Source organism: Spermophilus citellus, assembly GCF_964194105.1.
Source record: "Spermophilus citellus genome assembly, chromosome: 1".
In the NCBI taxonomy this organism is placed as follows: Eukaryota; Metazoa; Chordata; class Mammalia; order Rodentia; family Sciuridae; genus Spermophilus; species Spermophilus citellus.
In genome coordinates, this window is record NC_138182.1 from 117,521,566 (window position 1) to 117,549,523 (window position 27,958).

General features: G+C 45.3%; 2 protein-coding genes and 1 pseudogene across 3 annotated transcripts in view; 1 reads left to right on the forward strand and 2 right to left on the reverse strand.

Annotated features, from left to right (window-relative positions):
- The window catches only part of LOC308647923 (olfactory receptor 2T3-like), a 668,743-nt pseudogene that overhangs the window by 532,525 nt on the left and 108,260 nt on the right, over positions 1–27,958 (forward strand). The gene's annotated exons all lie outside the window — the stretch shown is intronic.
- On the reverse strand, positions 551–1,486 carry LOC308655838 (olfactory receptor 2M4-like; the record flags this gene model as incomplete). The annotated part of the gene is made up of 1 exon (XM_081306163.1): positions 551–1,486. The coding sequence occupies one exon, from the start codon at positions 1,484–1,486 to the stop codon at positions 551–553; it is 936 nt and encodes a 311-aa protein (XP_081162289.1).
- On the reverse strand, positions 20,366–21,283 carry LOC308655885 (olfactory receptor 13G1-like; the record flags this gene model as incomplete). Its single annotated transcript, XM_081306276.1, has 1 exon — positions 20,366–21,283. One exon carries the CDS (start codon positions 21,281–21,283, stop codon positions 20,366–20,368), a length of 918 nt encoding a protein of 305 aa, XP_081162402.1.

Genomic DNA, 27,958 nt, shown 5'->3' on the forward strand with positions numbered 1-27,958 from the left:
ATAAATGTTTTATCAAAGTATGGGCAACTTATGGATATTAATTAATTAATTTGGACAGATTTAGAGGCCAGAAATATTTTTCAATAAAACTTTAGTGAGTTTTATGGGATTATGTATGATAAGTCACTTTTGAGCTGTGCAAAAAACTATGACCAGTAGTTCCTGAAACTGAGAGTTTGCTAACTTCTCCAAACAGATCAGTTGCTGATGTAAGAATGAGAGATATTTTATTTATTTTAGAAATTAATTTCCTCCCTGTCATAAAATGCTAAATATTTTATATAGACATAAAAGTTATTTGGAAAGATTCCCCATTCCTAAATGCTTGGGAAGGAAGTAAAGAAGGATCAGGATTAAAATAGACAGGACAGGTCCGAGCATCAGTAAACCTGAAGTACAGGTGGGGAATGAATCAGGAACACAGAGGTATCTCTCCAAACACAGGGGAAAACTGCAACCCCTGCTCTCCACTGAGGTCAGAATCTGCAGATGGCCCCCTGGCCTGGAAGACCAGCATCCTGGACAGACCCTCAGCAGATGCTGGAGAAAGTCACAGTAACCTTCCTCTCCTCAGGAGCTTCTTGAGCCCCCTGGACACCTCCCTGTTGCGCAGGCTGTAGATGAGGGGGTTCAGCATGGGGGTGAGGATGGTGTAGAAGGCCGACACCATCTTGTCCTGCTCAGCTGTGTGGGTGGAGGTTGGTCTCATGTACATGAACATGGCAGCCCCATAATAGAGTCCCACCACCATGAGGTGGGAGGAGCAGGTGGTGAAGGCTTTGCGGCGGCTTTCTCCAGAGCCCATGTGGAGGACAGCTCGGAGGACACGGGAGTAGGACGTGACAATAACTGAAACTGGCAGGATGAGCATCACCACACAACAGATGAAGAGCAGCCTTTCAAACGCAGACGTGTCTGTGCAGGAGAGAGGCAAGAGGCCAGCCACGTCACAGAAAAAGTGATGAATTTCCAGAGAGCCACAGTAGGAGAATGATAGGGCAGCTGCCAGCACAATGATGCCATCAAAAGACCCCAAGATCCAGGAAGCCACCGCCATGAGCACACAGAGTTTCTGACTCATGAGGATGGTGTACCTAAGGGGATGGCAAATGGCCACGTAGCGGTCATAGGCCATGACAGCCAACAGGAAGCACTCGGCTCCCAGCAGGGACACGTAGAAGAATATCTGGGTCCCACAGCCTGCCAGCGAGATAGAGTTCCTGCCAGACAGGTAGCTAAAGGCCATCCTGGGGACGGTGGTGCAGATGAGCATCAGGTCCATGAGGGAGAGCTGGCTGAGGAGGAAGTACATGGGGGTGTGCAACTGGGCGTCCAGGTGGATGAGGAGCACCATGGTGGAGTTCCCCATGACGGCCACTGTGAAGATGCCCAGGACCAGAGTGAAGAGGAAGGTGTGGATGGGGCTATGGTTGAAGATGCCCAGCAGGATGAAGACAGGGCTGGACGTCTGGTTTCCTGACTCCATCCTCAATAATTTGCCTTATCTGAAAGTCCCAGGGAAGGCAGAAGCTTACCTATTCATTCAGCTTTCCAGTGCATGGTGCAGCAAGAACCTCTGTTGCACGGGGCATCTGAGGCAGGCAAGACCTTCTCAACAGCCTCCACCTGCCTCCCTTAATAGCATTGAGCCATGAGGCTCCTCATTTAACCTTAGAGAATGATTTTAGTATGCATTTTCTTTATTTTACCTACAAGAGTCCTAAAGTTTCTAAAAGCTTACTCATGGGTACAGAGAGCATAGGAGGAACAATGATCACGCATCTCTGTTGCTGAAGGTCACTGTCATCCCTATCCCAGGAAAGTTGGTACTGAACGTTTCCCTCACTGTTCTGCCTATGCCTGCAGTTGTTGGTCTTCAGTGCTAGAATCCCGGCTTTCATGTCTTCCTCCTACCACCCCACCTCCTCCACCCCCGCCCAGTGAAAGATTAGACCAGATCAGTGATGCTCCCTGCTGGGGACCCCTGTGCACATTAACTCAGAGAGCAGATGTGTTTTAACTCTCCTAGCTCAGATCAAATCTTGGAGCCTGGTCTTATTCTATGAAGACATCCATTAAAATATCACTGCTTTGAAGAACATGACACTCATTTCTCCTTGGGGATTAGTTTTGCTTCTCCTAACTTTGTGTATGTGGAGCACAGCTGGAGATTTTGTTTTTTGCTTATACCTTAGAAATCTATTTCCTCCCTATCATAAAATGCTACAAACTGAGTGAGATGCACATCTAGAGACAGAAAAGGAGCCCCCTCTGGTTTCTACAGCTTCACCGTGACATGCCAACCTGAGAAGTACCAGAGCTTGTTTTACATGCGGGGAGGGAGGTAAGCAGTACTTGCCCCAACCCAGCTCCCCAGGGACAGCATCCAGGGTGTGCTTGTGAGTGACAGAGGACCCTGAGGCACAAAGGATCAGACCACACGCTACACAATTCAGCCGCTTCTCATCCACCAAGTATCAAGAGGTGTTTTAGGTTGTTGAGGGCAGATGTGGCGTGATATTGAATGGTTTTGCATTGAGATGATTTCCCAGATGTTGAATTTCAGGACTGGATGATAAAAAAAAATCAGGAAATAAATAAACAATGGAAAGACAGAGTGTTGAAAGGGAAACTAACAATCAGATCTTTGTAAAATGCTACATCAGTTATTTTCTTCTAACCTCCATATTCTTACCATGCCTGTAAAATATCATAGCCCATAGATATTTCTCAAATTAATTTTATCCCAAATGATGTTTTCCAAAGCAAGACCCACTTTTATTTCTGTCTGATATATATCGCTGTCACCAAAATTCTTCTGAATTCCTGGGACTTCAAACTTGAAATAGTGACATATTTATCATTATCTTCTACTTACTTAATTTTTTAAATTTACTTTTCTAGTAAAGAAAAATTTTTGTGCTCCTTGATCATCATTGTTTTGTGGTGGTGGTGGTGGTGGTGGTGGTGGTGATGGGGTTGAACCCAGGGCCTTTTACATGCGAGGCAAGCACTCTACCAACTGAGCTATACCCCAGTCCCTTGATCATTGTTTGTGATATTGAGTTATTCTATCAACTGACAAGCATAGCTGGGGGTGTTATCCTTGGTAAAGGAAATACTAATCAGGTAATAGTTTTCAAATTTGTTCTATAGAATCCAACTAAACTATAAAGAAATACAGTTATCTATGTTTTTCCTCTTAGAAATCTCTTTAACCTATGACAAGATGGAGATATATAAATTTTATTTCTATTTAATATCAAAAAGCTATATTACTATTTTGTTCATCAACAAATATTCTGTTCTCCTTCCAAGGATAGGGCAAACTCCAAGTTACATATCAATGATATGCACACTTTGCTCATCACAGCACTTTACTGGTGATGTGAAAATTACTTTAAATTCCTTCTGATGTTGACATTTTCTCCAGAAAAGGTTCTAGTATGTGTTAACACTCTAAATGAACTCTGTCAATTATAATCAATGGCAGAACTCATTTCAAAATATCAAACTAAATAATAAAGATCATTTTGCTAGTTTTAATGATACTTAAAAATGACATGTCTTCCTTTTTTCACTGAATTGAAATGTAATGTCAATAGTGCAAGAAACAATTTCCATTCCCCGTTCTAACTTTTGGACATGGAAGTGCACCTTAAAAAATGATGTATGCCAATAGTGAATAATTCCTCTGTGGAATAATTATCCGGAGAATAATTCCTCTGTGGGTCACACTGTGGGTCATATCTTTACCATCAAGCTTTAATAAATATTTTGGTAAATCAAAATAATTTCACCATTAAGAAGAGCTTGTCTCTTTCTCCCTTCTCCTTCACCGTCAGCATGAAAGGGACAGTCAGGATTTCAGAGGAAACAGTGACATTCCCAGGATGTCATGAAAAGCTATCTACAATGTGAAGAATTTGCAGAATATGCCCAATAATTTCGACCATCAGGCCGAGGCGTGTTCACGTTGTGGAATCCTTTATCATGCTCTGAACACGTTTTCGTACACATCATCTCACTGTGGTGCATTCATATGCTCACATGGCACATTTGGCCCATGCAGCTTCCGGAGTCTCCCTTGCCCTCCCTCCTCTCTCCAAAGCTTTCCCTCCTGTTTTCCTGAGGTTCCCTTCTTTCCCTTTTCTCCCCATCTCCTACGTGTGAGAGATGACCTGGTCCCGTCTTCATGCTGTCCTACTCACATGTAGTGGCCAAGGCACAAACTCACCGACTAGCCCGGCTCTTTGATCTCGGGGAGGTGATCTCACTCTCTGCCCGTTGCTCAGCCTTCCCTCCTGTCTCTTCTAGAGAAGATTCTAAAGCAGCCTGAACTCAGTCTGAAAGACTTCCAGAGACCCACCCATCTCCGGGCATCCTGGACCTTAAATCCTGTGCCATCTGGGAGCATTCAGTTCCTGGACTTCAACCACAGCTGGGCACGCCCTTGGAACATCTCCCAGGAAGCAGTTTCCCTGGCGTCCCCAGACTCTAGTTAATCCTGCTGGTATTTGTCAAGCTTTATTTGCCGTGAGGTTCAAAGGATGACTGCCTACTTCTCCTTCAAAAATGAGCAGTGCTAAAAATGAAGTTACATCATCACAAATTTAAAAGAAAACAAGGCTGGGATTAAAAGAGGGAATATTCATTTCAAAGTGAATGAGACCATCAGCCTGCCTTCTCAGTGGTGCTTACATTTCTACCTCTTCCCCAGGACTCCTCCTCAGAGACGGGCTGAAATATGCCTAAATAAACTAACAGTATGTGTGCACCCCTCCAACAGTTCAAGTGGGTCCAAAGTTCTCATAAGGACTTCTGAGTGGCCCACCATTTTATGATGTATCCTGTGGGATTTTCACTGAATTTACTTTTCTTTCTTTTCTTTCTTTTTTTTTTTTTTTACCCACAACAAGACAAGGAAGAGTTTATTTGTATGAAGAAAAAGGAGATAAAATTCTATTATATTAATTATATTTTTATTTTTTTTACTTTTAGATATGGTTACTTTAATTCATATTATTTTCTTTTTTTTATTGTTGGTCGTTCAAAACATTACATAGTTCTTAATATATTTCACAGTTTGATTCAAGTGGGTTATGAACTCCCATTTTTACCCCGTATACAGATTGCTGTATCACATCAGTTACACTTCCATTGATTTACATATTGCCATTCTCGTGTCTGATGTATTCTGCTGTCTATCCTATTCTCTACTATCCCCCCTCCCCTCCCCTCCCCTTTTCTCTCTCTAACCCCTCTACTGTAAATCATTTCTTCCACTTGTATTATTCTTCTCTTACCCCTCCTTTCCTCTTATATGTAATTTTGTTTAACCCTGAGGATCACCTTCCATTTCCATGCGATTTCCCTTCTCACTCCCTTTCCCTCCCACCTCTTATCCCTGTTTAATGTTAATCTTCTTCTCAAGCTCTTCGTCCCTACCCTGTCCTTGGTTACTCCCCTTATATCAAAGAAGTCATTTGGCATTTGTTTTTTAAGGATTAGCTAGCTTCACTTAGCATAATCTGCTCTAATGCCATCCATTTCCCTCCAAATTCTATGATTTTGTCATTTTTTAATGCAGAGTAATACTCCATTGTGTATAAATGCCACATTTTTTTATCCATTCATCTATTGAAGGGCATCTAGGTTGGTTCCACAATCTTGCTATCGTGAATTGTGCTGCTATGAACATCGATGTAGCAGTGTCCCTGTAGCATGCTCTTATTAGGTCTTTAGGGAATAGACCGAGAAGGGGAATAGCTGGGTCAAATGGTGGTTCCATTCCCAGCTTTCCAAGAAATCTCCATACTGCTTTCCAAATTGGCTGCACCAATTTGCAGTCCCACCAACAATGAACAAGTGTACCCTTTTCCCCGCATCCTCTCCAGCACTTGTTGTTGTTGGACTTCATAATGGCTGCCAATCTTACTGGAGTGAGATGGTATCTTAGGGTGGTTTTGATTTGCATTTCTCTGACTGCTAGCGATGGTGAGCATTTTTTCATGTACTTATTGATTGATTGTATGTCCTCCTCTGAGAAGTGTCTGTTCAGGTCCTTGGCCCATTTGTTGATTGGGTTATTTGTTATCTTATTGTCTAATTTTTTGAGTTCTTTGTATACTCTGGATATTAGGGCTCTATCTGAAGTGTGTGGAGTAAAGATTTGTTCCCATGATGTAGGCTCCCTGTTTATCTCTCTTATTGTTTCTTTTGCTGAGAAAAAACTTTTTAGTTTGAGTAAGTCCCATTTGTTGATTCTAGTTGTTAACTCTTGCGCTATGGGTGTCCTATTGAGGAATTTGGAGCCCGACCCCACAGTATGTAGATCATAGCCAACTTTTTCTTCTATCAGACGCCGTGTCTCTGATTTAATATCAAGCTCCTTGATCCATTTTGAGTTAACTTTTGTGCATGGCGAGAGAAAGGGATTCAGTTTCATTTTGATGCAAATGGATTTCCAGTTTTCCCAGCACCATTTGTTGAAGATGCTATCCTTCCTCCATTGCATGCTTTTAGCCCCTTTATCAAATATAAGATAGTTGTAGTTTTGTGGATTGGTTACTGTGTCCTTTATTCTGTACCATTGGTCCACCCGCCTGTTTTGGTACCAGTACCATGCTGTTTTTGTTACTATTGCTCTGTAGTATAGTTTGAAGACTGGTATCGCTATACCGCCTGATTCACACTTCCTGCTTAGCATTGTTGTTGCTATTCTGGGTCTTTTGTTATTCCATATGAATTTTATGATTGTTTTATCTATTTTTACAAGAAATGCTGTTGGGATTTTGATTGGCATTGCATTGAACTTATAGAGAACTTTTGGTAATATTGCCATTTTGATGATGTTAGTTCTGCCTATCCATGAACAGGGTATATTTTTCCATCTTCTAAGGTCTTCTTTTATATCTCTCTTTAGGGTTCTGTAGTTTTCATTGTATAAGTCTTTCACCTCTTTTGTTAGGTTGATTCCCAAGTATTTTATTTTTTGGGGGGGGATATTGTGAATGGAGTAGTTGTCCTCATTTCCGTTTCAGAGGATTTGTCGCTTATATACAGGAATGCATTTGATTTATGCATGTTGATTTTATATCCTGCCACTTTGCTGAATTCATTTATTAGATCTAATAGTTTCTTTGTAGACCCTTTTGGGTCTGCTAGGTATAGAATCATGTCATCTGCAAATAGTGATAATTTAAGTTCTTCTTTTCCTATTTTTATGCCTTTAATTTCTTTCGTCTGTCTAATTGCTCTGGCCAGTGTTTCGAGGACTATGTTGAACAGAAGTGGTGAGAGAGGGCATCCCTGTCTTGTACCAGATCTTAGAGGGAATGCCTTCAATTTTTCTCCATTCTGAATGATGCTGGCCTGTGGCTTATCATAGATTGCTTTTACAATGTTGAGGTATGATCCTGTTATCCCTAATTTTTCTAGAGTTTTGAACATAAAGGGATGCTGTACTTTGTCAAATGCTTTTTCTGCATCTATCGAGATGATCATATGGTTCTTATTTTTAAGTCTATTGATGTGGTGAATAACATTTATTGATTTCCGTATATTGAACCAGCCTTGCATCCCAGGGATGAATCCTACTTGATCATGGTGTATAATTTTTTTGATATGTTTTTGAATCCAATTCGCCAGAATTTTATTGAGGATTTTTGCATCTAGGTTCATTAGAGATATTGGTCTGTAGTTTTCTTTCTTTGAAGTGTCTTTGTCTGGTTTAGGCATCAGGGTGATGTTGGCCTCGTAGAATGTATTTGGAAGTTCTCCCTCTTTTTCTATTTCCTGAAATAGCTTGAAAAGTATTGGTGTTAGTTCCTCTTTAAGGGTTTTGTAAAACTCTGCTGTATACCCATCCAGTCCTGGGCTTTTCTTAGTTGGTAGTCTTTTGATGGTTTCTTCTATTTCCTCTATTGTTATTGGTCTGTTTAGGTTGTCTATATCCTCCTGACTGAATCTGGGCAGATCATATGACTTAAGAAATTTATCTATGCCTTCACTATCTTCTATTTTATTGGAGTATAATGATTCAAAATAATTTCTGATTATCTTCTGTATTTCTGAAGTGTCTGTTGTGATATTGCCTTTTTCATCCCGTATGCTAGTAGTTTGGGTTCTCTCTCTTCTTCTCTTCGTTAGCATGGCTAAGGGTCTGTCGATTTTATTTATTTTTTCAAAGAACCAACTTTTAGTTTTGTCAATTTTTTCAATTGTTTCTTTTGTTTCGATTTCATTAATTTCAGCTCTGATTTTAATTATTCCTTGTCTTCTACTTCTTTTGCTGTTGTTTTGCTCTTCTTTTTCTAGGATTTTGAGATGAAGTATGAGATAATTTATTTGTTGTTTTTTTCTTTTTTTAAGGAATGAACTCCAAGCAATGAATTTTCCTCTTAGAACTGCTTTCAATGTGTCCCATAGATTCCGATATGTTGTGTCTGTGTTTTCATTTAACTCTAAGAAGTTTTCTAGCTGCGAATTCTTTTAACTTTTGTTTATCGTGGAAGGTTTTAATTTCATCTTCCATTCTGAAGTTTAATTTCGCCGGATACACGATTCTTGGTTGGAACCCATTTTCTTTCAGTGTTTGAAATATGTTATTCCAGGATCTTCTAGCTTTCAGAGTCTGTGTTGAGAGATCAGCTGTTATCCTGATTGGTTTACGCCTAAATATAATCTGCTTCCTTTCTCTTGTAGCTTTTAAAATTCTCTCCTTATTCTGTATGTTGGACATCTTCATTATAATGTGTCTAGGTGTGGATCTCTTATGATTTTGCACATTCGGCGTCCTGTAGGCTTCTAGGATTTGGGATTCTGTCTCATTCTTCAAGTCTGGGAAGTTTTCTCGTATTATTTCATTGAATAGATTGTTTATTCCTTTGGTTTGGAGCTCTGTGCCTTCCTGTATCCCAATGACTCTTAAGTTTGGTCTTTTAATGTTATCCCATATTTCTTGGATGTTCTGCTCATGGTTTCTTAGCAGACTTGCTGAGCTGTCTATGTTCTTTTCAAGTTGAAATACTTTGTCTTCATTGTCTGATGTTCTATCTTCTAAGTGATCTACTCTGCTGGTAGTATTCTCAATTGAGTTTTTAAGTTGGTTTATTGCTTCCTGCATTTCTAGGATTTCTATTTGTTTGTTTTTTATTACCTCTATCTCCCTGTGAAATTGATCTTTTACTTCCTGGATTTGTTTATGTAGTTCCTTGTCAAAGTGATCTTTCATTGTCTGATTTTGCTGTCTCATGTCTTCCTTGAGACTCCAGATCATCTGAAGCATGTATATCCTGAACTCTTTATGTGACATTCCATCTGTTGCAGCTATTACCTCTTCTAAAGTTGAGTTGACCTGCATTGCTTGTGGTCCTTTCTTTCCTTGTCTTTTCATACTGCTCGCGTTTCTTTCTGCTTGGTGAAACTGTTGTGTTTTTGAAAATTTCCCCCTATTTATTTATATTGCTCTTGTATAGTTGGGAAATCTCCCTTGCAGGGCGGGTAGTGGCTGTGCTCCTCCTCTAATTAGGGTGATCTGTCTACCACGCTGGTCGGCCGCAGGTCTGCCCACCCTGCGGGTGCGGGTGGCAGCTCTGCTCTGCCCCCACTCCAATTCTGGTGAGGTAACTACCACGCCCTCGGGTCGTTGGTCCTGATCCGGATGTGGGCGGCGGCTCTGCTCGGCCCCTACTCCAATTGGTGTGACGTGTCTACCACGCTGGCAGGCCTCTAGGCCTGTTCCGCTGGTGGGTCGCAGGTCTGCCTACCTTGCGGGCTAGGGCGGCAGTTCTGCTCAGCCCCCACTCCCAATGGGGGTACCTGACTGCCTCTCCAACTGGTCGCTGGGCCTTTTCCGGACACGGGTGGCGGCTCTGCTCCACCCCCACTCCAACCAGTGTGACGTGACAGCCTCGGTGCTACTTGTCCACCACGCTGGCAGGCTACCGGGCCTGTCCTGCCAGTGGGTCGCAGGTCTGCCTACCTTGCAGGCTCAGACGGCGGCTCTGCACAGCCCCTACTCCAAATGGGGTGACTTGGCTACCGCGCCATCGGGTCGCTGGTCCTGTTCTAGGCGTGGGCGGCTACTCTCTTCGGCCCCAGCTGCAGTTGGGGTGTCGTGATACCATGCCGCGGGTCACTTGGCCTGCTCTGGGCGCAGGTGGCAGCTCCACTCTGCCTCCCTGGCCCCCACAGCACCCAGCAGGACCTGGACCGAGAAGCAGTCACCGCAGGTTCCCCAGCCCTGGGCCAAAGCAGCTTCAGGAGCCAGAACCCGGCCTCTCCGATCCCGGCGCACGCTCCGCTAGGAGCAGGCTCCAAGGAGCGACCCCCGCGGGTTCCCAAGCCCCAGGCCAAAGCGGCTCCGGGAGCCAGAGCCCAGCCGCTCCTAGCTCTCCAAGCTCGGTGCATGCTCCGCTGGGAGCAGGCTCAAAGACGCAGTCCCCGCGGGCTCCCCAGCCCCAGGCCAAAACTGTTCCGGGAGTCAGAACCCAGCCGCCCCGAGCTCAGCGCACGCTCCACTTGGAGCTGGCCTCAACACGCAGTCTCTGCAGGTTCCCCAGCCCTGCGCCAAAGCAGCCCGGGGAACCAGAATCCAGGCGCTCAGAGCTCAGCGCACCGCCTTGCCAGGAGCGAGCCCCAAGGAGTATTCTCCACAGGTTCTCCAGCCCTGAGCCTGAGCGATCTGTCTGCGAGACGCAGGCAAATACCAGCCTGAAATCACCTGTTCCGTAACTGAATGAGCTGAGATCAGTAGAAAACAGGGATGATTACATCAGCTCTCCAAGATGGAGGCTGCTGTCCTCCTCCGTGGTCCGACCGGTGTCGAGAACCGAACTGGACCGCTTCTCTCCTCTGTCTCAAAGCCGGAACTCAGCACTAAGCACGGCCATTGCACCACTGGCAGGAGCCCCCAGAATCCGCATCGCTGCACCCCCGCTCCGGCACCTCGCCGCTTTCCAGCGCGCGCCGCAGACTCCAGCTGCGGGGTGGTCCGCCAATCAGGCAATGCGACCCTCTTTGCAGAGAAATCGCCCGCGACCGAGCCCCCGCAGCTGAACCTCGCGCGATGGAAATCCGTCCACTAGATTCTGGAGCACCTCAATTTCACTGGAAATTCCCAACAAGATAGCCTTCAGCTGTTTCACCTCGTCTTTCTCCCGCACAGTGACGCGGCGCACTGGGGTGATGCACTCCCTTCACCGCCATCTTCCTATACCCCCCATAAATAACTTTAAAATTCTAAGAGTATTGGTATGCTAGTAATCACATATTTGGTTTCTTTTAATACTCTTTTAATCTTGTAAAGAATGTCTTTTATAAACATCCTTTTTATTGATTGACCATAACATGGCAAAATGTGTAGTCACTGTTCCTGAAAAGTTATTCAAATGATACAACCAGAGATAATGAGAAATTCTTACAGAATTTTGTAATAGTATATATTTTGGATTAAAGAAATTTCATAGTTGTTGGAGTGCCATGAAATTAATACTTGCTGTAGTTTATACTTTTTCTGTATGTTTCAAATCAGGTGTGTACCATTTGTACTGAGAACACCACAGAATGAACTATCCAAAGTCCATTGATTTTAATATGTGTTTTGGTTTGTAAACAAATTATAGTAATTTCTTGCACATTTTGGAAATTAATTATATAAGAGTTTATGTATCTGCTCATAGATACAGTATGTAAATAAAAATGTCATTCACAAGAAAATAAATAAATAAATTAATTAATTAACCTTTCCTTCTTTTAAGTTGATTACTTCAGGATTTTTGTCACAGTGATGGACAACATAACAACACAGAAAACTAGTACTGAGAAGCCAGGTTGTTGCTTTGAGTACACCTGGTAAAGTTGTCCAGAGCCTTTGGAACTGTATTGTGGGAGGATTTGGGAAATCTGAGAATAACAGGTTAGAAAAAGCTGGATTGTTACAAGCATATCTTAATCTGTGATTCTGGTGAGGGTTTTGAAGACCAGGCAACTGATGGCAATGCAGACAGCAGAGGCTGTGTGCTCGAGGTTTCCCTAATGGAGACCCTGCTGGGGAATGTTCTAGAGGCCATCCGTGTTACATCACAGCCTCCACACACACCAGAGGTTCAACAGGGTTAAAGTATAAACTCCTTTTGCCTTTTCTTAAGAAGAAAACCCACAGCACCCTGCTAGCACAAAGCTGCCTTGGGAATGTTCCCCTGGGATCCATGTCCATGTGTTCGGCCAGCAAGGTGCTAAGAGGCCAGGGCAGCAATGATCAGGTGAGGCTGTGGCAGCAGTTGGGAAAGCCTGCTGAGGGAAGCCACAGGCAGTGAGCCAAGGCACCCCAAGGGGAGGACATGTGGCTGCAGCCAGCACAGCCACAGGGCGGGACTGCCAAGCCCTCTGGAGCTCACGTCCTGCCCTGTGTGTCCAGTGGTCAGGCATGGAGACTCACGGCAGTCCTTCCTTGTACATCCCTGTTCCTCTACCTGAGATGGGAAGGTGCACTCTGCCATTGTATCCTGGAAATTCGTAACTCGTGTTTTTACTTTTTATTTTTACTGTGGTGTACAGCAGTTTTCTTGAGCCACAGAAGAAGTCTGTGAGCAATGCTGGGACTGTCAGGACTTTGGGGACTCTTGGAGATGGACCGAGTGTGCTTTGCATTATGAGATGGACATGCACCCTGGGGTGGAAGGCAGAACGCCATAGTGTGGATAAATGTCCCCTGGGCTCTGTGTTGAAGGCTTGGTGCCCAGGCTGTGGTGCTGGTGGGAGGTGGTAGAGCCTTCAGGAGGTGGAACCTTGTGGAAGGAACTGACATATTCAGGGGCATCCCTTGAAGGAGCTATTGGGACCCTGGGCTCTACTTTCTTTGTGTCTCTCTTTGTTTTTCTTTACAGTTGGCGCCCGAACAGGGACCCTTCTAAACAGACATGTTAATGGGGAAGGGAGTAGCTTACCGCCTGGAACAGGCTTTTGACGTGCATCTTTCATGGGCTGGTACTGAACCCTAATCAGTAAGCTATGGGAGATTCCCTATCTGACACTCAATGTTGTCATCATCATCAGGCTGAACTTTCTGATTTACTCTGCAAGGCTGCACATACTATAAGTAATGCTAACCTCACTGCTTTGCTGGCAGAAATAGATTCTTTTTGCCCCTGATACCCAGGAAGTGGTTCTTTATATTCAAAAGATTGGGAAGATAAGGGTAAAAGGCTTCATGAGGAGCCACAAGATCCTGTGCTTGTGCTGCAAGCTTGGTTTCTTTGTCAAGATGCCATATCTAAACTTAAGCTTTATAATTCTCAGACCATGCTCTCTTTCCCTCCCATGCCCAAACCGCTGCCCCCTGCCACAGGCAGAGCCTCCTGGGTGCATGTCCCCTTTAAATCATCACTGATGCTCCCACTGCTGTAGGTAGCAGCCATTACCTCACCCCTCTAAATGCTGATTTAACTAAAAGTTCACAGCAAATACAGGAGGAAAGAAAGGCTCATAAATGTCTCATAAAGCTGTTTGTCCTATTAGGTTGGATTCCGCTCACGCCAATTAAAGCATGAACAATTTTTAAAAAAAGAAAAAGAAAAAAATAGTAACTCTCCAAGAAAAATTATATAAATTGCAACACCATGCTTTAGGAGAATAAATTTACAAAAGAAAAAATGGTCGCAGCAGTTTTCCTTACTTCCTGTCTTCTGCTGGATCTCTCTCCTAGCCTTATATTTAAAATGTGAATTACAGGCCTACAAGTTTACCAGGCTTATGAAAAAACAGTTTAGACAAAAGACAAAAAGTGTCCCTTTTCAGTCTAAGCCACTTGGCTGGCTCTTATCTGTGTTCTGCCGGCTTTCTTAACCAGCTCCTCCCTAATGTCACAGCTCAGAAAGAGGAAAGTAGAAAGATTCCAAATGTACAAGTTTTCTTTTTCAAAAAGCATTTTTTTTCCCTGAGAATTTCACAGAATTCCACCTGACTCTTATCTGAGCTAAAGGTGCACTCTGATCTGATGAAGAAGTTAGTATTGAGGCCACGTAAGTGTTTTAATACTCTGCATAAGTTAATGTATTTTTCTGATCAGTCTTGTTTTATCTAACTATAAAGGTTTCTACATTCTGTCCTTGTCCAGAGGCCAATTTCTCCAGGGTTAGTTCTCAAATACATTCAAAATTTTCTTTTAGTAAAATCCTTAGGAGGATATAGACATGGTGATGTTGAGGATAAATCTGATAACCATCAAGGACAAATATCTGGCTATCTGAAACCTTCAGTGTTCATCATGGCTGTTGGATTTTATACCTGACATTTCCAGTTGTACAGACCTGCCCTATATCTATGTATTAGGTACTTAATATCAAAATTGCCATTTAGACAAATAAGCACTCATAAATGAAAATTTAAACAAAAAAATGGATACAAATAATTTAATTCAAATCAAGTAATCAAATAAAAATATGGATATCTTTAAAATTCCGACTCATAAATGTTTTCTAGGTGGTTAGACAATTAATAAAGTGTTAAGTTCTATAAATCTCTAAAATGTAATGTAATATTCATTGCTTCTAAAATTTTTCTTCAATGGGAAAGAGATGATTAATACTGTTAATTACATTTTTCTGATATTTTAATTTTTTAACAATTAAAATGAGTATATTAAATTCAACATAAATGGGACTAATCTTCATAAATATTGTTTCTTAAATAAATAAATTAAAAATTACAGCTTATGCCCAATGGATCTCTCCTTCTTCCTAGTTGTGAAAGAAACAAGACCCTGCCTCCTTTCTTTATTTAACTCCTTCTTTAAAACAGGCTTTACCAAAAAAATTAATAAAAAGTTATTAACAGTAATGGTGGATTGACTTCCTGTATCTAATGTGTCATTGTTATTAATAATCTAATAATCTTTGTTAAAACACCTTGTGATTTTTATAGCAGTAGTTGCTAATTATAATACAAAATTATATATATATATATATATATATATATATATATATATATGAAAATGATTATATTCTCCTCATTTTTTAGGCTGCAATATTTTGCCTTTTGCTAATATGTATGCTCAATTAATTGCTGATGATCATATTAAAATTTTATCCTTAACAAGCAAGGACATTCACATTTTATACCTAACTTATGGAAAAACTTTACTTCTCTAAAACTTACAGTTTTCCTCTACTATCAAGCTGTATTAACAGATTATTTTTTAGCACCAATTGCTTTTCACCACCTCTTGATGGCCAATTCTCTTTGTTATATCAGGTTATACATTTCCCCTCTTCCTTAATTTTTATCATTCCTCTTATATATGGGTTAACAAATACAGACAGAACTAAACAAAGGGGAGTAATATCTATTTTTATTAATGAAAAATAACTATCATACCCTACCTCAAACCTCTCCACAGCAAGCTGAATTAGTCACCTTTATCCTGATGCTGAGGTTATTTTCTACTACTTGAAACATTATCCCAGATTCTCAATACATAGCTAAACTTGTTCCTCATATTTTTATAGTTGTGTTATGCCCTCATTTGGATTCCAATTTACCATCTCTTTTATTTTTACCCTTTAAACTCCTTCACAGCACCGTAAATCTCCTCTCTTCCTTGCTCATATACACAGCCACACCTCTGTCACACACTGACAGAGGGTAACACTCACACGGACGAAGCATGAGATTCCCTTTCCCTTCATTTCCAGATGCTGTAAAATCTCATGCATTTCTTCATCCAAACCCTTGCTCACTAGTAAAGATGTTTCCATTTCTTCCCAACAGGCTCATCTGTGGTCAGTAACTGTTCCCCCACTTTCCAGTCTCCTGTGTGGGAGTGTGTAAATCATGGGCCTGTGTTCCAGTGCACTTTGACAAGTGGATATGACCTGTTTCCCTCCTTTTCATACTTGTACCTTTCTTCATGTTTTTATTGATAATCACTCTGGGTTAATTGGGGTAGTGCCCACAGGTCTAAAAAAGTATCTACTTACTTTTCTTATTTATTACTCTACTTTGCCACTGTGGGAAAGCCTAAAAAATGGATAATGCCCCTGCATACATATCCTGTGGTTTTGCACAATCTTATACTCACTAAAATATAATTTAACCTATAAAATTCCTGACAAGATCTAATTAAGTAAACATGTTTTGCCCTGAAGACATATCTCTTAAAACAAAAACAAAAACAAAAAAGGGATCTAGACTCTCTCATGTTAATAATGCCTTGAATATTGCTTTATTTACAGTTAAAGCACTCAACATGCAATACAAAGTTATTACTCACAAATGCTCATCTGCCTTAGATAGTCATTTTATTCCCAAACATCCATTGCCAAAAAATTTATGTAAAATATAGGGTTCCACCAGACCCAGGGTTAGAAGACCCCATGCCTCTCATCTCATGGGGAAGGATGGACTGCTGTGCCCACACCAGCAGGTCCTGTGTGGACTCCAGCTTGGTGGGTGAGACTTGTCAATCATGAGTTGGCATCAGGGACTTCACAACCCAATCCCCAAGTTCCATTTGGATGAGGAGATTCCACTGAACCAAAAGACAAACACTGTCTTCAAAAAAGAAAGAACAAGAGGGCCCTGTGATATTCAACCTCCAGTGATTTGGGAAGATAAAAAATCATCAACAACCTCAGATCAACGGCTGTTGGCTAAAAAGGGGTTAAAACACACTGCAGAAAATTTGGCCACTGCTTTGTTTGCCAAACTTACCCACAAAACTCTGTCAATGTTTTGATCCTTATGATAATGTTGTTGTGCTGATCTACCTCAGCTATGGGGAAATCCAGAAAAAATCAGACTCCTTGTTCATAAGTGGATGTTTCCCAGTACTGGGATTGTTATGTTAGGCTTGTTACTGTTAATATCCTATTTTTTTTGCCTCTGCCAATATTAAGGAGAAAACAAATGTTATTCATCCAAAAGGCCATACAAAACAAGAAAGGCGAGCTGTAAGGATTCTGGCTGTGGAAATGTACAAGGCGCCTTCCTCTGGTAGGCAAACTCCCGGAGGGTAACAGGCGCCCTGTTATCCACTTTGGAATATTCTACAGTTTCTCCCTGGAACTAGTAAGATAACTAATACATGCTCAATGCTAGCTGCTATAGCAATGTCCTTGGAAAGGGGCCTCTGTGCTAGAGTCTTATCAGCCTTGACCTTGATCTCAGACACTCAGCTGGGAATACAGGAACTTTCTTAGACACCACTGTGTCGCTGCACCTAAACCTGCCCATACAACAGTAACGTCACACAATGAGTAAAACGAACGGATGATGACAATGACCTGATGTAACCTATGGATATGAGTAAAGCTGGCAGCTCAGATGAGCAGCCCCTTTTACTCTGCTCCTGCACCTTGCTCATCTGTGTGTCTTCTAGTTTTTTTTGGTCTCTCTCCTTTGTCTCCTACCCACCATGAGGGGAGCAGCCTCCTCTAGCTCAGCCTTCCCACCATGATGATCTGTCTCACCACAGGCCCCGCAGCAGGGAAGCCAACCAAGCATGAACTGAAACCTATGAAACCATAACCCTTTCCCTGCTCACTTCAAGGTCATCCTCTCGGGTGTTCTGTCATAGCAATGGGAAGCTGAGAAACGCAATGAACCACCGTTGTACTGAGACAGTGAATGTTGGAAGTCTTTTTGGTTACTACAAAGACTTCCCTTAATAAGGCCCTGAGGTTGAATATTTAAAGAACATCATGGATTCAGAAGATTTTAAACAAGTCACAATAATTGAAGTGACTAATTAAAGTATCACTCAAGTAACTTGTCATCATTTTTGAGACAGATTCATTAAGTTGCCAGGCTGGCCTTGAACTTGTGGTCCTCCTGCCTCAGTCTCTCCAGTCGCTGGAACTGCAGGTATGCATCCCACACCAGCCTTCCAAGTGAATTAATGCAACTCCTTGCGGAAAACAAATCCACCATACACATTGATCCTCTCTATTCCCGTTCACATAGCCACAAACAAATGGCACAAAGCACTCAAACCATGCTGTCCCTTACCCTGAAAGTTGAAATGACCCCTGAGCCCACAGTAAAGATGGATGTTTGTGCAATTTAAGGTGTTAGCCACTGTGTATAGAGGGAGTAAAGATAGAGCTCCGACTCCACCCAGCCGACACAGCCTGTAGGTGCCCACCCAGGACCCTGAGCAGAGCCGACTCACCTGCAGCTGCACACCCAGGACCTTGGGCAGGTAGATAGCAGCGATCAGCCTCCTCCTGGGCTTCACCAATGCATGTTGGGTGTGACGGGCAGCTGAGAATCACATAAGAGCCTAAATACAAGGAGGTGCCATATCTGTATTTACATATCACATAGCACATGACTCAGTGCCCTCTGTGACACTGACAGAAAATAACATGGAAGCAACAGTAAAAAGTTCTGAGAGTTGAGAAAACATTCTGTTTGAAAATTTTCTACCTCAGTGTTTTCTGAGAGGAGCTGGTAGTGAACCCAGGGCCTTGTTCTTGGTAAGCCTGCACCATGCGAACCGTTCCCCATCCCCACTGAGGTGTTCAAACACTAAGGGGAAAAGAAGAGTGTCTGGAGATCTGTGGTGAGGTGTGGTGAGGTGAGGTGTGGTGAGGTGTGGTGAGGTGAGGTGAGATGAGGTGAGGTGTGGTGTGGTGAGGTATGGTGAGGTGAGGTGTGGTGAGGTGAGGTGAGGTGAGGTGAGGTGATGAGGTGAGGTGAGGTGAGGTGTGGTGAGGTGAGGTGAGGTGAGGTGATGAGGTGAGGTGTGGTGTGGTGAGGTATGGTGAGGTGAGGTGAGGTGTGGTAAGGTGTGGTGATATGAGGTGGGGTGAGGTGAGGTGTGATAAGGTGAGGTATAGTGAGGTGAGGTGAGGTGAGGGGTGATGTGGTTTGGGGTGGGGTGGGTGTGGCGACTATGGGTGACAATAGCTTTGGTGACTGAAAGTAGCTGAGAGCAGATACTGAATGTTCAGATAGATGGTGAGTGTGAGGAGCCGCACACACTGCCCAGCTGGGTGTGACCATTTCCCCATGTGAGCGTGCAAAGCCTCAGGCTGCTCACCACAGCTGCGTGGCTTCAGTTTGCTGCAGCAGGGCTGGGAACATGCTGGGAACAGGTGCTGGGAATAGGTGCCGGTGCGCTAGACAAAATAACCGCGCTCACGGCTCTTCACTCCAGACAAGGGGCGCACATTCATGCGATTATCTAGTCTGTTTTTTCCTGCAAAGATGGGCCTGTCTATCAGTCTGACTTGTCTGTTTGGGAGGATAGCGCAGTGGAAGAGGGTGCCTGTGATGGACTGAGGGACAGCTGTCACCCTGAAGAGCTCAGAGATGCTGTTGTCCTGCTCATGTTGGGTCAGAGAACAGCGGGAGCCGAGCCGGCCACTGATGTGGAGGGAAAGAGAAGCAAGACCCTCCATAGACACCATGAGCACAGATGTTAGCGGGTTGCCCACACCTCAGGAGCGAGCAGGGTCCCTTGGCAGAGACGAGAACCGCTGTGTCTTCACCAATTACTGCTTAGTGACCTTCCTCCACCTGTGTCAAATCAATCACCTTATCATAGCCACTCAATCTCAGGGAAAACCCCCATTTCCATGGCCCTTCGCCAATTCAACCCACACAATTCCAAGTAAGTCCTCTTCACAGCCACCGTGTCCCATAGGCTGGTTGTGGCCTCCCACAGAAGCCTGGCCGGTGGCCCCATGAGCCTTCACGGTGGCCTTCACTGCAGGGTACCATGCGATTCACCCTCTCGCCATTAGGTGCAGGTTTACTAAGAATTGATGTTAAGTACACAAAGCATTTTTAATGATGATTTATGGTTCTTGTATCCATTGAGTAAAAATTCTAAAGCAGGCAGCAATGAAACGATGGTATTATTTTAATAACTGTGGAAAATTCATCTGCATAGATTTAAAAATTACTGCCTCAAAAGCTTGACTGTGACATGGATTTCAAGGAGGGAAAACTGTGCTGTTCTTGTGACAAATATTTTCCACAGTGACAAAATATATTTCTCTGCTGTATAAATTGGGGTTGACTCACAGACTAGTGCATTCTTTCACATCAGCAGTGACATTCATCATGTATGCACGTGGGACACGCAGGCTGCTGTAAGTCACTGTGTCCATGCACACAGGAGAATCGTAGGTGTGCATTTTACGCACACTGGGAGAGTGCAGTGAGGTGTGTTTGTGAGTGTGCTGTGTGTGTGGCATCATAAACATGTTCACAAGAGGAGAACGGAGTTGTGGAGAAGACCAGGGACAGGAAGAAGCATCAGGAAGGGAAACTGGGGACAGAGCTATGAAAGCCCCTCAAGTCTGAGACGTGTGACACCGACTCCAGAGGAGAGAGGTCATGCCCCCTGAACCCGCTAATGCTTCAAAAGCACCTTCCTGACCCCTGCCTGCATCTCCTTGTTGCGGAAGCTGTACACAATGGGGTTCAGCGTGGGCGTCACCAGGGTGTAGAGTGCAGCCACCACCTTGTCCTTCTCGAAGGTGTAGCTGGAGGCAGGGCGGATGTAGGTGTAGATCACGGGGCAGTAGTAGAGGGACACCACAATGAGGTGGGACGAGCAGGTGGAGAAGGCCTTCTTTTTGCCCTCTGCGGAGCGGATGCGCAGGATGGCCCTGATGATGAAGCCGTAGGAGATGCAGGTCAGCGTGAAGTCCCCCACAGCCAGGGTGATGTCAGCTACGTACACCATCACCTCGTTGATCCTCACAGGGCTGCAGGACAGGGCCAGCAGCGGGGGTATCTCACAGAAGAAGTGGTCAATGGTATTCGGCCCACAGAAGGTGAGCCTCAGGATGAGACCCGTGTGCACCCAGGAGTTGGTGACGGCGATGGCCATGACAAGGCTGAGCAAGGCCACGCACGTGCAGGGGTTCATGATGGTGCTGTAATGAAGGGGGAAGCAGATGGCCACGTAGCGGTCGTAGGCCATGGTGGTAAAGAGCACCATCTCGGCCCCCAGGGACCAGGTGAAGAAGAAGAGCTGGGACATGCAGCTGCTGTAGGAGATGGTGCTGTCCGTGGACAGCATGGTCCACAGCACCTCGGGGATGATGCTATTGGTGCAGACAATGTCCACGATGGCCAGCCCCAGTAGGAGTATGTACATGGGCGTGTGCAGCGCGGCATTGCAGATGATGGCGACCACAATGAGCATGTTGCCCAGGAACGCAACCATGTAGATGAGGAGGAGGACACAGAAGAGTACACCCTGCAACTCTGGGTTCTGGGTGAGCCCCAGCATGATGAACTGAGTGACCACGGTGTGGTTCATCCTGCCTGGGACAGGTGCCAGGGGCTGCTCGGTGCACCACAGGGGTAAAGGACCCGGGGGTGTTGCCAGGGCACACTGGAGAGGGGGTTGCGCCTTGCGATATGAATATGGGTTGGTGAATGCCGCAGCCCGAATCCCTTAGGACGGAGCTCTGGTGTCCAGGCAGGGTCCTCTACTCTCCAGGCGGGTTCCACTTTCTGGTGCGTGGTCTTCCATGGAAGACTGGAATAAACTAAAGGCAGAGGTTGGGGAGAAAATACAAGAGAAATAAATGACTTAATATGCTCCAGTACTGTGGTTCTGTGGCCTCAGCCACGCGTCTGAGAATGATTTCCACTTATGTCCTAATACACACGTCCTGTGCAATGTAAGCCAAAAACATGCACCTCGGTCATCCCGCTGACTGCACGCAATTCAGGTCTTACCTGAAACACACCTGAGTTGGAGTATCTGCAACAGTGGAAGCTGGCAGGCCAATCAAACTGGCAGCCTTTTCAGGGAAAAATGCCCAGTATAATATTTTGAGGCTGTATATTCATGGAATCACGGGCAAATCTATTGTAATCCAAATGATAAGCAATTCAATCAAATGTCTGGGTTGGCATTTTTCTCCAGTTTGATAAGTAAATTACTAACATTGAATGAACTGATTATGTGTTTTGCTGTCATATCATGTTAAAGGAATTATCCTTAAAAGTGTTAAGACCTAGATTTGTGTGTTTGTCATTACAGCTGTAAATTAGCCATTTCACCTCTGTAAGCTTCAGTTGCATCTTTCTAAAAACTGCATAAATTTATATGATATTCCACATTACGTAGGTGATCTTCTGAAGGACACCTGAAGGATAGGGGCAGCTGCAGACTCTTCCTGAAACCAGTCATGAGGACTCCGGACGACCTGGTTCCGTGCTATCCAAACATCTCCAGCATTCTGTCTCCTGCCTGCCCTTAGCCTGTTGTATACGTTTCTTTTTATGCACTGACAGTCACTGACATGAGCTCCCATCTTTCAGCACTAGAGCAATCCAGGGAAACTGGGAAGAGTGTACAAGCAATTGTAGATTCATTATTTTCTTGTTTTACCAATGTCCTTGATCTTTTCAGAGATTGGGCTGTATCTCTGATATCTAAATTTAAAAAGGCTTAAATAAAATCGTCCTTGCAAGGACCCCACCTGTGTGGTTGCTGCCTCAAGCCCGCAGTCACCTGTGTTAAATAAACCCAGAGTGCCGAGGCTCTGTGTGTAGCTCCTCAGACTGGAATGCACAGGTAAAGCCCTGGGAACCTGCCTCTCTGCCAATCACTTGTCATGGTGTGACAAGCTGTGGGGGCCACTCCAGACATGCTATCCTTTTGTTCTCACTACCTAAGGAGCCTTTAAATCTCCTGTCTCTGTATAGTGAACACAAAAACACTGCAAGAGAGACAGTAACCATGACTGGGAGCACCAGTCTCCGGTGGAAGGGCCGAGATGGGCACCTGGGTTGTCTGAATCCAAAGAAGTTGCTCTTGACCTCTGTTAGACCCTCCACATCAGGCAAAATCTCAAACAGGGTGACGAATGCACACAAAACCTAATTATGCAGAAGTCTGAAGGCAGAGGGGTGCTGTGTTAAGCATGAGAGGGGATCCTGAGCAGGAAAACGCAGACAGGCAGTTTGAACTTGGCATTTAATTTAAATATTTGGATATTACAAGGATATGTAATGGAAATGATGACAATTAATACTTAAGATATCGAGAGCTGAATGCTTTCAAGTGATGTGAGGAGGTCTTGGCCTGCCTGTTTCACTTTAATAAAAAACAATACATCCACCAACAGAACAGGGCAGAAAGCCCAGCAATAAACGCAAGTACCAATAGTCAGCTCACTTCTCAGGGTGCCAAGGTATGCCCCGGGGAAGGGCAGTCTGTGTGACCATGTGAAGGACGGAGCTGGACCCTACTGAAGCCCTACTCAGAAGTGGATGAGGTGGGACCTGGAATAGGGGAGCCTCTGGAACCCAGCCTTGGGGGTCTGGGCCGCCGACTGGGTGTGTTTGGAGAGGATGCCAAAGCTCAGGCTCAGGGCCAGACAGAGGAGTGTGGATCCCTAAGAGCACAGAGCTCCACAGGGCAGAGGACACAGTGGGCAGTGTGGAGAGACAATCAGGCAGTCTCATGATTTCGTGGAATATTTTTCCAATTTTTTTCCCAGATTACCAAATAAATATGTTAATAAAATAATAAGCAGAGCAGGTTTGGTTGATAACATATGATTTAATTAAAATCTAGTTATAAAGGTGTTTTCATTCAACAAGTATTCACAGGTCATATTTGTGCTCATCGCTGAGGGGTGGGGGTGGGGTCCAGGACTGTGTGACTCAGTGTGGTGTGCCAGCCACCTGGGGCCTCCTGCTCCGTCAGCTTGGGTCCCTCAGTGCTCCTTGTCCCTGACTCCCCATTGTTCTCCCTCTCTCCTGCCCCTCAAGGTGGCACTGTGTGCACCTGTGCTTGCCTGCACTCACCTGTGCTCACCTGTGCTTACCTGCACTCACCTATGTGCACCTGTGCTCACCTGTGCTCACCTGTGTGCAGCATTTGAGGAGTGTGAAGGGAGAGGGCAGAGAATGCAGGGACCACTCTGGGAACAGTGCTGACAGGTGAGAAGCCTGGAGTAGGACATGGCCCTCAGCTTCCTCAGAGGATGGGTCAGCTCCTGGGCTGGGGTGCCTGTGCAGTGTGACAGCAGAGGTGTGATAGCATAGGACTGGCCCAGACCATGACGAGCTGAGGCCTTGGCTGTGGACAGGTGGATGATGGAGAGAAGTACCAGTCTCTGAGGAGGAGGAGGCAGGCTGCGTGCCCAGTTTAGGAGGACAGCCCTGAGAGCAGCATATCGGATGGGCTCAGGGGAGACAACGGGGTCCAGACAAGGCTGAACCTTCAGTTTATGGAACAATATCCATCCAATTAAATTTAATATTAAGATTTATTTATAATTACTACCTGCTGGAATAAAATAAGTATCTTATATCACATAAAACTACAGACAGGGAAATGTAAAGGCTGATCTGAATTCCTTGCCAGTAATCATTAGCCACTCTGCAGAGGAGGGGACCGAGGCCCAGCATGCACACCAACATAGAAGACACACACCAAGCAGCAGGGCCTCCCTGCACCGGCTGCCTCGCTCAATCCTGAGGCCAGGGCTGAACACCAGGACGGTTAACATTCATCCTCCACATGAGCTGAGGGCTGAGGTTTGACAGACACACTCACTGTCACACACACAGGCAAAAGGGAAACCTAAAGCCATGGAGGCTAAAGACAGAATCCCTCATGCTGTGATCTTACAGCCACCACCAACTGCTAAAGCTCAGAACTAGCTCCATCTTTATCACCATGAGGAGCAGCATCACCACCACCATTATCATCCTCATCACCACCATCACTATCATCACCACATCACTATCATCACTACCATCACCACCATCACTATCAGCATCACCATGAGTACCATCACAATCAGCACCACCATCATCAGCACCACCATCAGCAGCACCATCACTATCATCCCCACCATCACTATCAGCACCATCAATACCACCATCAGCACCATCAGCACCACCATTACCACCATCACTATCAGAACCACCATCACCAGCACTCACTACCATACCACCATCAGCACCATCTCTATCAGCACCACCGACATCAGCACCATCAGCACCATCACTATTAGCACCACCATCATCAGCACCATCACCACCATCAGCACCATCACCACCATCACAATCAGCACTATCATCATCAGCTACATCACCACCATCAGCACCATCACTATCATCACCACCATCGTCAGCACCATCAGCACCATCACTACCAACACCATCAGCGGTAGCACATCTCCACCATCATCACCTTCAGCACCATCACCATTGTCATCGACTGCTATCAGATGTGTTTACCTGTGCCATCTCTGTGAACAATAGAGGGACTCTTGTGAAGGGCTGCATGGTGCAGGTACAGAGATAACAGCACACCAAAGCAGCCACTGGGTTCCGGGGACAGGTGGGTGCCCACTAAGCTGTCCCCCAGGCTCCTGAATGACTCTGGACAGCCTGCCCCTGGGCAGCTCTCAGAGGTGATGTGAAGTCAGTTAGTTGAGGTTTGGTCTAACAAACGTGTTACCTTCTCTCCAGCTTGGCTTCCCTCGCAGCTCAAGTACTGTTTTATAAAGGTTCAAAGTGATCAAGGAGAGGAAGGCATTGGAGATCAGAGCACTCGGGAAGGCAAGAGAATTACAGAAAGAAGATGTGTGAGTGCCAAGGGAGGGTGCCAGCACCTGCACACAGGCCCAGGCTCTACCCAAGCAACAGCCTAGGAACAGTCCAGATGCACCATCTGGACTACCAAGCATCCTACATCCCAGGGAGCCCCTCAGTCCCTGAATTCCGGCCACACGTGAGCTCTATAGCACTCTGGTCTCCCAGGCTTGGCAGAGACAATCATTCAACTGTGACTCCCCACTGGCTGTGCGGCAGAGCAAGCCACATACTCGGGTACACAGAGGGCAGTGCATCCAGGTCATGTGGAGCACCGGTACAGGCCATCCCTGGAGCGTGGAGGCCCACGTAGCCCACCCAGCCACAGGCACTGACCGGTCCAAACAGGCGGCTCTCCCCCGTGGTTCCCCAGCTGCTCCTGCAGCAGTGAGCTCCCCTCACCTGGCTTCCTGCCAGGCCCAACCTGTGCTGGATGTGGGCATGGAGCCCGGCCTCAGAGTGCACCCCCAGGCAGAGGGATAAATAGGATTTGGGTTATATTACAACCTGTGGATGGATTTTATCTCATGCTGCACGTGAAAAACTTAGTGAAGTGTTGCTAGTCCTTGCCATTCCTGCTCAGGCCATTTCATGTGACCATGACCGTCAGACAGCACGTCCACACACACTCACCGTGGCTCTGTGCAGCGCACCGCCATGGCAGCAGGATTCAGACGGAGACTCTACGTGCTCTGGGACACTAGCGTGAAGACAGCGGGGCTAAGTACCTGCCGCAGGGGTGGTCCCAGCTCCCTCATGCCCACGGTCCTGATCCAGCACTGGGGCCCCAGGGAAGGGCACCTTGGACCAGCTGCCAACATGGCAGCCCCAGGACTCTCTGAGGAGCAATCAGCCGCCTGCACTGATCACCAATTACCGGAGGACTTGGCCTCGGTGTCATCACCTGCCATGAAGACTAGAAGCTTCCCAGGGAGATATCCTCATGGAGTAGGAGCCTGAATAATGAGAGACCCTGGGAATGCTGGCAGGGGACTCAAGGAATGAGTAGGTGGACATCGTTAGGAAAGCAATTACTTCTGTGGGGTCTCCTCCCTGTCCCAGTAGAAATTAGAGAGGAGCTCAGTTGCAGAGCATTTTCCTAGCAAGTGCAGGGCCCTGGGTTCAATCCCCAGCCCCGGGGTGGGGGTAGGGGCAAAGAATGAAAAATTAGGAGGTAAAGGGTGGCAGGAAATGAATTCTGAGATGGAGGTCGCAGTCACATTTGTAGAAGTTCATTCTGTACTGTGAGGGGGGCGGGCGTCTGCATATGAACCGGGTTACAACCTGGCTTTCACTTGGTGAAGGCAACAAACAGCCTTCAGCTAAATTTCTTTCTAAAATGAACTATTTGGAAGCCTGTTCTGCTTGTCCTTTTGGTGCAGTTTATGTTTGCCACATACAAGTCCACCAAGCTGTGTGGCACACTCATGATGAAGGGACGTTCATGCTGTCCCCGGGGCTGGATGGACTCAGGTGTGCAGGTCCACAGGGCACACAAGGTACATCTCCATGTTCTCCACACAGGCTTCCTTGCCCTGCTTGTTGGTTGAGAGAAAAGCTCTGTGGGCGAATGCTAGGCGCTCTCGCAGTGTCCAGCCAGGGAGTGAGCTAATACGTATTTAAAATTCATAGCAAATTTAGCCAAATATGTCGGACTGTCCCAAGAGATAGGCAGCAAATCCATGGGGTTGCAGTCACATGTTCAAGCTGAAATTAAATGGTTCTCTTAAAGAGCATCCGCTGTTCAGGTGGTGGGCATGGCATAGTCTGTCCCAGGCACATGGACATGCTGGTCCTGGTTAAGCACTGCTTGGCCACTGAACCAAGTCCCCAGACATTTATTTTCTTTTTTTGTATTTTGAGACAGTATGTTGTGAAGTTGCTTAGGGCCTTGCTCAGTCGCCAAGGCTGTCCTCAAACTTTCAGTCTCCTGCCTCAGCTTCCCAAGTCCCTGGGATCATAGGTGTGGGCCACCCCCAATCTTCAGTCACATTTTAAACAGATGAAATAGCCCATCCCAGCACACGCTGATAAAAATGGTCGTCATTATCCTCTCTCTCTCCCTCTCTCTCTCTCTCTCTCACACACACACAGACACACACACACACACACACACACACACACACACACACACTTTTGCAGTGCCCTTTGCAATAAGTCACTCTGATGCCTCCAGGTTTGTCCTTCTGATTCAACAATGCCGTGGCTGTTGGCGAGTGTGTGTGTGTGTGTTTGTGTGTGTGTGTGTGTGTGTCTGCCTGCATAGGAATTTTAGGATTATTTTTATATATTTCTGTTAAAATGTAGCTGGAATTTTGGTAGGAATTGCCTTATAGCTATAGATTGATTGAGTACTGAGGACATTTTG